The sequence below is a fragment of the Porites lutea genome, chromosome 7 (genome assembly GCF_958299795.1).
Source record: "Porites lutea chromosome 7, jaPorLute2.1, whole genome shotgun sequence".
Lineage (NCBI taxonomy): Eukaryota > Metazoa > Cnidaria > Anthozoa > Scleractinia > Poritidae > Porites > Porites lutea.
Genome location: NC_133207.1, coordinates 2,219,109 through 2,228,934, shown reverse-complemented (window position 1 = coordinate 2,228,934; position 9,826 = coordinate 2,219,109). Strand labels below are relative to the sequence as shown.

The 9,826-nt window shown below is 39.5% G+C and overlaps 3 protein-coding genes across 3 annotated transcripts; 2 read left to right on the top strand and 1 right to left on the bottom strand.

Moving 5' to 3' along the window:
* The first annotated feature begins 668 nt into the window (after positions 1-668).
* On the top strand, positions 669-2,031 carry LOC140943892 (perlucin-like protein). Its single transcript, XM_073393008.1, has 2 exons — positions 669-967; positions 1,490-2,031. Exons 1-2 carry the CDS (start codon positions 739-741, stop codon positions 1,912-1,914), a joined length of 654 nt encoding a protein of 217 aa, XP_073249109.1. The 5' UTR covers positions 669-738; the 3' UTR covers positions 1,915-2,031.
* A 3,706-nt stretch (positions 2,032-5,737) lies between these two features.
* Positions 5,738-6,714, top strand: LOC140943173 (perlucin-like protein). Its single transcript, XM_073392236.1, has 2 exons — positions 5,738-6,013; positions 6,139-6,714. Exons 1-2 carry the CDS (start codon positions 5,788-5,790, stop codon positions 6,570-6,572), a joined length of 660 nt encoding a protein of 219 aa, XP_073248337.1. The 5' UTR covers positions 5,738-5,787; the 3' UTR covers positions 6,573-6,714.
* Positions 6,715-7,640: 926 nt separating this feature from the next.
* Positions 7,641-9,389, bottom strand: LOC140943643 (uncharacterized). The gene has a single exon (XM_073392765.1). The coding sequence runs from the start codon at positions 9,154-9,156 to the stop codon at positions 8,626-8,628; it is 531 nt and encodes a 176-aa protein (XP_073248866.1). The 5' UTR covers positions 9,157-9,389; the 3' UTR covers positions 7,641-8,625.
* Between the last annotated feature and the right edge of the window lie 437 nt (positions 9,390-9,826).

The window sequence follows — 9,826 nt, the reverse complement described above, 5'->3', positions numbered from 1 at the left end:
ATTCAAAAATATCCAGATACGTTTGGACGAGGCCTTATTATATTTATTATTTTCAAAACGTTAACATGTAGTCCACATGAGCTTTGCCTCCAGGGTTTTTTTCAAATTCCCAGTTTATATATATTTTATTCTAATTTAATCAACGGTGCAATTCGAATTTAATGCAACGGTATATTTTTCCCCTGTAAATTGAGATCCCTCTCATTTTTCAGAATCATAGAAAACAGAGTGCAATGTTACTATATCAATTTTTCATTGTACTTTTACAAACGTAAAAAAATCATTATGCACCGTGACTTGACCGAATATTTCACCGTTTTGAATAAATCAAAGGAGAAGATTCCACTCCAGTGACTACAAACGTTTCTCAAACGTTTTTTTTTTTAACAAGGAGACATGATTAAAAAAACTATGAGGTCTGAGAAGCATATAGTTCTATGCTTATAACCTTCTCAATAACTACAGTCGAATGTATACAGGAAAGCCAGTTCTATTATCACCAAAGTACTTGTTGATTTATACATTAACTTCCGCTTCAGTGGCGTAAATAGAACTAGAAAATGTTCTTGTTGTATATTATTATCATTACTATTATGACAATTGAATTTAATCATCCACAAGTTATACAATATATATATATATATATATATATATATATATATATATATATCTTAAAGCAATAATAACAATTCACAAGTTACCTATCCTTGGTCGTCTTTCGAGGTTTTGGAAGATAACATGATTTTTCGTTCTAGACAAGTGTTTCTTTTTTGCCTTTTGGCAATAACTTCTAAATCTGGCGGGAAGACCCAAAACTCCAGTCCCAAACCAGTCGACAAGCTTAACCCTCACGCAGGACAAAACTTTGTTGTAAACAACAATTGTGGACTGGCTAAAACCGAGCGTGAAATGATGGCGCACATCAAAGAAAAAGTTGATTTCCTTGCGGCTCAATCAGGCAATAAAGGTAAAGTATTCAGACTATATTCACACATTACCGAATAGCTTTACGCCGGCACGAAAACCAAACCGGATAGGGCTTTTGTTCACATATAAGAACGGTGATTTCGGCGCGATTTCTGTAACGGAGCGAAGCTGTGACGGGCCGATCTCCAAAGTGGGGCGTCATATGTCGAACAGGTTATCTGGCACACTTGTGCAGTGTGAACAACTATTCCGACTATACCGAAAGTAGGAACGAGGACTTGAACTCGCTGAGACAGAAGTAATTATTGATTGAGGAAAGAAGACTGGGATTTAGAGCACCAACGGCCAACCGCTCCTGAACAAATGAGATGTGTGTTGTTTTAGTCCCGGGTAGTTCCTGTACATACTATGCTGGATAGCTTTTCGTGTCGACGCTAAAAGCTTATTCAAGAGCCCCGCACTGGCAGGTCTAAGTTTCGGCGATTCATTTATTAATTTTTTTTACAATTTCCACTGCTCTACAACCGCTTAATTGATTGCTTATGAAAGGTTTGAATTTTAGGATCGCCATGTCCTACCGGATGGGTTCTTTACGGAAAGACCTGTTACCTCGTCATAGATGTGCCAACGTTAGAGTGGGATGACGCACGAAGAAACTGCCTGAAGCTGGGAGGAGACTTGGTTAAAATCACCACAGCTGCCGAAAATCAGTTTATCTCCAATCTTGTTCTCAAGCAGAAAAAAGTCATGCAAGCTGGCGCCTGGCTTGGTCTCCGCCGCAAAGCAGACACAAAGTTCTACTGGACAGACGACACTCTGTTGAGTGGCTATAGTGCGTGGGACATTGGTCAACCAGACCAGCCATCAATCGAAAAGTGTGGCCACATGGGCGCTTCAAAAGGGAAGTGGAATGACTTTCCATGTAAAATGAAGAAGTCAGCCATAACAATTGCTCCAGTGATTCTCTGCCAAAGAAAATCTAACTAGGTTTTCAGGCTTTTCACTTCACCAAGTTTCCAGCATTGTAGGCTAGTTACCGCGTTAGTCAAGCGACTTACAAACTAAGCAAAAAGTAATAAAAGGGTAATTCTTGTACTGAACTTGTAAAAGGTTAATAAAACTGGAAATGCGAAAAAACCTTAAAAGCATGTGCTAACTGTTTCATTCATTTAAAAACGAGGGATGAAAAGAGAATTTAGAGTGATAACTGAAAGAAAATCCTAACCCGGCATCTGACTCAATAGCTGAAAGCTTCGATATTCAGCCGTCAGCAGTGGTTACCAAAGCGGACCAGCAGCTGTACTTTTCTGGAGATCATAAAAACGTATCCTTAATTCTGAGTAAGCAATCTACAGTTATTTCTTTAGGTGTTATCGAAAACAAATATCGTATAGGATCTATAGCCACCAGAACAACTTCCAAATTACTGGTAACTTAAACAAAATTTCATTTTGTCGCTTGTGATACACAGTTTTTTAAGATGCTTTGCAAAGAAGGGAGACTAAGCCATGATCAGGTTTCGCCAGGGAAGGGTAGCGAGTTATCGCATCCATAGACAAATTTTTGTATTTTTCCGTGACGTGATCTAAAACTGACTACTTGAACACCTTTAACCACTGATATTGATTTATGAAAACACCTCGCTAAGACGTCATTTGTTCAATTTACTTGCTATTAATTCGCAGTCGCCCAGTCTTTCAGTTCTTTGAGCAAGCATACTTGAACAAACTAGTATGGGAATTGGGTTGAAGATCAATTTGCCATTTTAAAAACGAGAATAGGGAACTGGGGCCGAAATTAGAGAGCTTTAGATTTGAGGTCGAGAACGAGGACGAGGACGAGATTTAACTTAAAGTTTTAGTGCGTGTTCTAAAAAAAAGTACACCCTGCAAAGCTTCAATTTACCTTTTTTTCACCAAAAAAGTTAGTACGTAAATACGGTTATTTACATTGAAGGAGGTTAAGCCGTTTCCCGATAGAAGAATGATAAAACTTCTTACATTTGATAACTTGTTCCTAGCCTGCGTAGCAGGCGTCGAAAGGGGTAGGGGATATCAGGGAGGAAGAGAAAAGGGAAGGGGATTGGGGAGAGTTTCCCTTTTCCCTTTCGCGCTTTTCTCCCTCCCCCACTCCCTCCCCTTTTTGCGCCTGCCACGCAGGCTAACTTGTTCCCGCCACTACGACACTCTTGCTAAAACTCGTAGTAGAATGACGATGGCTATCACGTTTTCCCGCCAAAATGACGCTGGTACACGCATGAGCAATAGTTAGTATTGAAAAAATCTCGTACTTGTAGTCGTTCTCGTCTCAGAATCTAAGGTTATCTATTGTTTCTGGGATCGTTAATGGGGACGCGCCGGTCCGCTATAGGCTCTTTGCATGACTTTATCATGTGATCAACTTTCGGTGACGTAAAGAGCTCACTATTGAAAAATTTGTTAGCACAAGCTGAAAGAGCATATTAAAATTAAGTAACTTGAGAATTTTCAGCTGTGTATCTCAAAAGTAGCGAGTGTAACGGCCGCCGAAAGTAAGAAGCATTTGTAAGAGAAAAACAACTTTTGCCATCCAGTCACGCTGGCATGGTTTTCCATACAAATCCTTGTAAATTCTAAAATTTTTAAACTGTCGTTAAATATTTTCCTTACGCATTTAAGGGCTCAAATTGCCTCTTATGAATTAAAAGGAGATTTGAGCCCTGTTATGCTTAAGGAAATATTTCATGAAAGTTTTGAAAATTGCGAATAGTGCACAGACCACTGGTGAACCAAACAGTCCATCAATAGAAAAGTGTGCCAACATCTAAGCTACAGGCCCCGGAAAAGGAAAGTGGAATGACGTAGAATGTAAATGAGATAAGTCACGGATTACACATGCTCCAGTCATTTTCTGCCAAACAAAATCTAACTAAGTTTTCAGGCTTTTCACTTCACCAAGTTTCCAGTATTTTAAGCCTGTCACTGAGTTAGTCAAGCCACTTACAAACTTAGGAAAAAGTAAGAGGTTAATTCTTGTACTGCAGTTATAAAAGGTTAATAAAACTGGAAATGCGAAAAAACCTTTGTGTGAACTTCTCTATTATTCATTTCAAAATGAGGTATGAACTGAAAAGAGAATTTAGGGTAATAACTAAAAGAAAATCCTCGTTATTCAGCCGTCAGCAGTGGTTACCTAAGCGGACCACCAGCTGCACTTTTCATTAAGGTGACTCGACCCAGTTTTTTTTGGGGGGGTACCATCCTACTTTGAAGCTGTCTGGTATCCCCACCTTTACTTTTATCGTAAGTCTAACACATAGATTGCATAACATATAGATCAATCTACAATATAACATAAAATTTTTGGCGATCGGAGTAAATGTCCCGTGGTTATAATACCACGCCCCTTGGAGGTCTGTGTCGAAAATCTGCTGTTGCCGGCATTTTTTCGTGAAAATCTCTCGGCTACACAGTGCGCATTAGTGCCTTGCGCTGAACAGAGTTTCACCAAAATCGCAAAGACCCAATTCGAGAAATTCAGCGGTTTCCAAATTTAGGTCATAATTTATGCGAAAATGATAAGCAAACTTTACACGATTATATCTATAATAAACTATGAGATGCATCCCTTTATTTTGGACATCGTTATAACAGATGGGTCCTTGCAAGTCAGCAAAACGCTTCAGGGCTTTGTAAATGCGCGCGATTTCGAGCAAAGCAAACATATAGAAATTATAGTTTTCGCTATTTGTTGACGTTTGTCGGCGTTTAAGAGTCCTTTTTACGAAAAAAGCATTTTCTTGAAAATTCGTAGTTTTTTTTCCTTTAAATTTTTTCAGGGCCACAATTGATTAACTAACTACCCGGACTCTGAATTTCATGGTCATTGAAAAACTGTGACCTCAAAGGGGCGTGGCATTATAACCACGTGACATTTACTCCGATCGCCAAAAATTTTATGTTATATTTTAGATTGATCTATATGTTATCCATTCTATGTGTTAGACTTACGATAAAAGTAAAGGTAGGGATACCAGAGAGCTTCAAAGTAGGATGGTACCCCCCCAAAAAACTGGGTCGAGTCACCTTAAGCCGGCGAAGCGGGGAGGGGAAGGGGGAAGACGAAGCCTGGGACCGACAAACGATGTTCTCGCCCCTTGCAAAGTGGTCACGTTGCGTGATGGTCAGCTGCTATCTGCGGTCTTTTTCACGAAGTAAATATTTCAGAGGTGAAAAGCGAACCAGCAAAGGAAATGATTCATTAAAAGAAAAAATAATATCATGCCTCTTAGCTTTGTTTTTCTCGCATATCGTATTTGTCCTTTGGTACTGAAATTGCAAAACGCAAGCGACACTCACTGCAACCGTGCAAATACTAAAACAACAACAGACGCTGGACTATCGATCGAGTTTATAGGTGGTATTTTATTTTTACCGGGCCATGAGAATATTATAGAAGTTATGATGCTGATAAGAATTACTGGAGAAAGTGTCAAATTTATCGGAATTAAGTCTATTAAAGAGAGCTTTATAAATACGAGCTTACATACCTTAAACAGATTGACTCTTCATAACAGTGATAACACTTCACTTCACTTCGTTTATTTCGATCAGTCAACACCTAGCCTGTGTACAGACCTCCCCCGACCTCCCCTCAGGAAAAATCGATTTTTCCTGAGGGGAGGGGACTCTTAACACATTAACTTCCGCTTCAGTGACGTAAATAGAACTAGAAAATGTTCTTGTTCTATATAATCATCGTTACTATTATGACAAGTGAATTTAATCATCTACGAGTTACACAATTTATATCTTCACACAATAATCACAATTCACAACGGTTACCTATCCTTGATCGTCTTTCGAGGTTTTGGAAGATAACATGATTTTTCGCCCAACACAAGTGTTGCTTTTTTGCCTTTTGGCAACAACTTCTGGATCTGGTGGGAAGACCCAAAACTCCAGTCCCAAACCAGTCGATAAGCTGAACCCTCAAGCAGGACAAAACTTTGTTGTAAACAACAACTGCGGCCTGGCTAAAACCGAGCGTGAAATGATGGCGCACATCAAAGCAAAAGTTGATTACATTGCGGCTCAATCAGGCAAAGGTAATGAATTACTTTATTAGCTTTTTTCCTTTTTCTCCTCAACAACTGTCGTTGTAGACGGGGTGAAAATTCTACTCAACGTTTTGTCGATTCTTGACTCAGTTTGTGAAATGTTCACATTTCAGTATCGCCATGTCCTACCGGATGGGTTCTTTATGGAAAGTCCTGTTACCTCGTCATAGATGTGCCAACGCTAGAGTGGGATGACGCACGAAGAAACTGCCTGAAGCTTGGAGGAGACTTGGTTAAAATCACCACAGCTGCCGAAAATCAGTTCATTTTCAATCTAATTCTTAAGCAAGTGAAGGTAACGGTTAATGGCGCATGGCTGGGACTTCACCGCAAAGCAGACACAAAGTTCTACTGGACAGACGACACTCTGCTAAGCGGCTATAGTGGATGGAACACTGGTGAACCGAACAGTCCATCAATAGAAAAGTGTGGCCTCATCTGGGCTACAGGCTCCGGAAAAGGAAAGTGGAATGACGCACTATGTAAATTTAAGAATTCATGGATTGCACATGCTCCAGTGATTCTCTGCCAAAGAAAATCTAACTAAGTTATGAGGCTTTTCACTTGATCAAGTTTCCAGTACTGTAGGCCAATTATTGAGTTAGTCAAGCGAGTTACAAACTAAGCAAAAAGTAAGAGCGTAATTCTTGTACTGCACTGGTAAAAGATAATAAAACTGGAAATGCTGACCTAAAAAGTATGTGTTAACTTTTTTATGAGGGAAGAAAAGAGAATTCAGGGTGATAACTGAAAGAAAATCCTAACCGCATCTGACTCAATTTCTGAAAGCTTCGTTATTCAGCAGTCAGTGGTTACCAAAGCGGACCACCAGCTGTACTTTTCTGGGGATCATAAGAACGTATCCTTCTGAGTAAGCAATCTACAGTAATTTTTTTCGGTATTATTAAAATATTATCGTATCTATAGCCACCAGAGCAACTTGCAGATTATTGGCAACTTAAACAAAATTTCATTTTGTCGCTTGTGATACACACTTTTTTAAGATGCTTTGCAAAGCAGTGAAACTAAGTTATCGCACCCATAGACAATTTTTTGTATGTTTCCGTGACTTGATCTAAAAGCCGACAACTTAAACACCTTTAACCATTGATATTGATTTGTAAAAGAACCTCTCTTAGACGTTATTTGTTCAATTTACTTGCTATCAATCAGTTGCCCAGTCGTTTAGTAATTTGAGCAAGCATATAACTTGAACAAACTTTAGTTCAATTATGCAAATTCAAAAATATGTGTACATGTGTCAACTAACCAGGTGGAAAGAAAGCAACACAAGTGAAACGGAAAATGTCAAAATTCGGTTTGATTTCTTACTCTATAACTGGAGCAAGCAATTTTAATTGCACTTAAATTAGTGAACACTTAAAGGAAATCATTGAGGAAAAAAATAAGATTCTTTGCCCAAACACTGACTGGAAAATGCGAACGAAAATAACTATAGCAAAAGCTTCATTCATAACAGGTTTGCATTGAAAGAATATTTTGAATTACTCTAACTTGCAAACTCGTAGAACACAAGAAACTAAACATACACAAAATGACGATGAAAAGTTTGAAGGGCCACATTTTTAATTTTACTCGCCGTCGTGCCTTAAATATGACTCTTCCTTTAAAAGAAACTGAATATAATATCTATAGTGTGGGTGCATTTTCAGATTATATTTCTAAAAAGTAGCTATTTTTGTGGACACAACAGGGGTATGTAAATAACGTCAGTCCCTGGATGTCGCTCATTTTGCTCAGTAAGATTCCTTTTTGCTAAAGTAAACAAAGGAGCCATTTTATCATTTTGCTGTCTTTAATTCTCTCGAAAAGCTCGTTAATTGTAGTTTTCTTCTTTCAAACCCTTTCATAATTATTATGAATAGTGTCAACTGGAACTCGATTGAAATCGTGAGACAACGATCTCTCCGGAACTCTATACTTGTTTTTGCTTGTTTTGAATGATCCAATCCAAATACGATTAACTGCCGAAAATTAGTTAATTATCTAGACAGTAATTCAAGTACGTTACTTTTAATAGAAAGGTAAGTTTTGCAAAGATCTACTGACGGTTATTTCAGTTGGAAGATAATGTGTTTTCACGAGTTCTTTTCATCCCCTCGAGCGAAAAAGTCACTAGGCTGTTGTCGCCGACGGATCATTTAAGCGCAGAGGATGACAAACAAAAAGACTGACGGCACGAAAGGAATATTAAACAGCCTTTAACTTCTCTTCAATAAACGATCTTTCAAGCGACCTCTGTAAGGGTACGCTCTTCAATCATTTGATAACCAAATGCAATCAATATGACGCTTTCGTTGAGGTTGACTTTCGAAAAAAACTGCCACTACTCCAGCTGCTCCAACTGCTCAATTAAACCCACCATGGCCACGATCTATGTGGGGATCACTAAGCCCGTATTAGAAACATAATCCCGAGTATCGTGTGCAACTGTTGGAAGGCAGGCGGTAAACGGGAAATCGATTCCATAGTGTAAATTTCTCCCGGCTACCGGTAGTAAGCTATTTCAGATGCCCGAGGGCGAATTTTTCTTCAGACAAACCAGTGACTAACTCTTGTACATTTTTAATATATCGGGGTTAATCGTCCCAAAACTTCGGCGATCCCGGTCTGGGACTGGTAGGTCGCTCGGGAAGATCACTGCATGGTGATACTGGTATTTCAATAGGCGGTAACGTCCGAGCCTTCGACTTTTTCCGAGGCTGATCAAACTGTGGATAGGAGAAACATTGTTCGTCCCTCCATGAAAACGATGGAACGTAAACGCCTTTGTGAGACGGAGCGCGCGGCTGGTTGTACACATCCGTTTTCGGAGTCCAAATAAAGTTTGAATCACTTAGCAACTCTTTCTCGTAATTATCGTAAAGAAAGCCAGAACTTTCTCCTGTTTGCGTTATAAATGTTGCAACAGTTTCCTGCTCGCATAACTGCGCTTGTTGCGTTGTATTATCATTACCACTGCTACCTATTGCCGGTAAAGGAGCTCTTTGCTGAATTTGCGGCGCTAACAGTCTTTCGCTATATTCCTTCTCCTGGCGAAGCAATCGAAGTAAGGCTTCGGCCTCAGCGTCCTTGACTTTGCCTCGCATTGGAATTTTAGAGCTCTCCATATTTACAACTAAACAACTGCGATTGAGCAGCAAGCAAGTTTCGCCTGTAACCCCAAGACGCTGTTCAACTCGAACGGTAAAGAAACAGGCTAAGCGGATTTCTTAGGTTTTTTAAGTGCCCTTCAACTAGGCCAAAATCCCGTCTCTGACACTCACTTGCAACCAGACGTGAAGTTCCCAAACTCCAGTGAACAGCTCGTAAGCAAGTTAATCATAACCTCAGCACAACATTGGGAACGCGTTAAATTGAATCAACAATCTTAAGAAAACACCGGGATTTGGCGGTTTGAGAGTAGGCTATTGATGGGTGACAAGCGAGCCTTGCCATTGGCGCGTGATAATTGTGTGTTTTAGTCGCAATTAATATTCCTGTTCGAATCCCTCCACAAAAGCAATCGCAAATAGAGTTTTTAATAAAAGCTCGCAGCAAAAGTCAACAGAAAGAAAGTTTCGAGCTTAAGCCACTCTTCTCGCCTTTGTCTTTCATAGTGTTGCCTGTCAAAACTGAATGACTACGACCGCTCGCTGTTGGGAAAACAGCTTAAAAGTATACTATTTTCTCTGCCAAAACTCAAGTTGCTTGGTGAGTTGGATTGATATTGTAGCATGCAGCGAGGGTAACAAACTATCGTGGCAACGGAATATCAGAAACGCCCATTCAAAACACCGA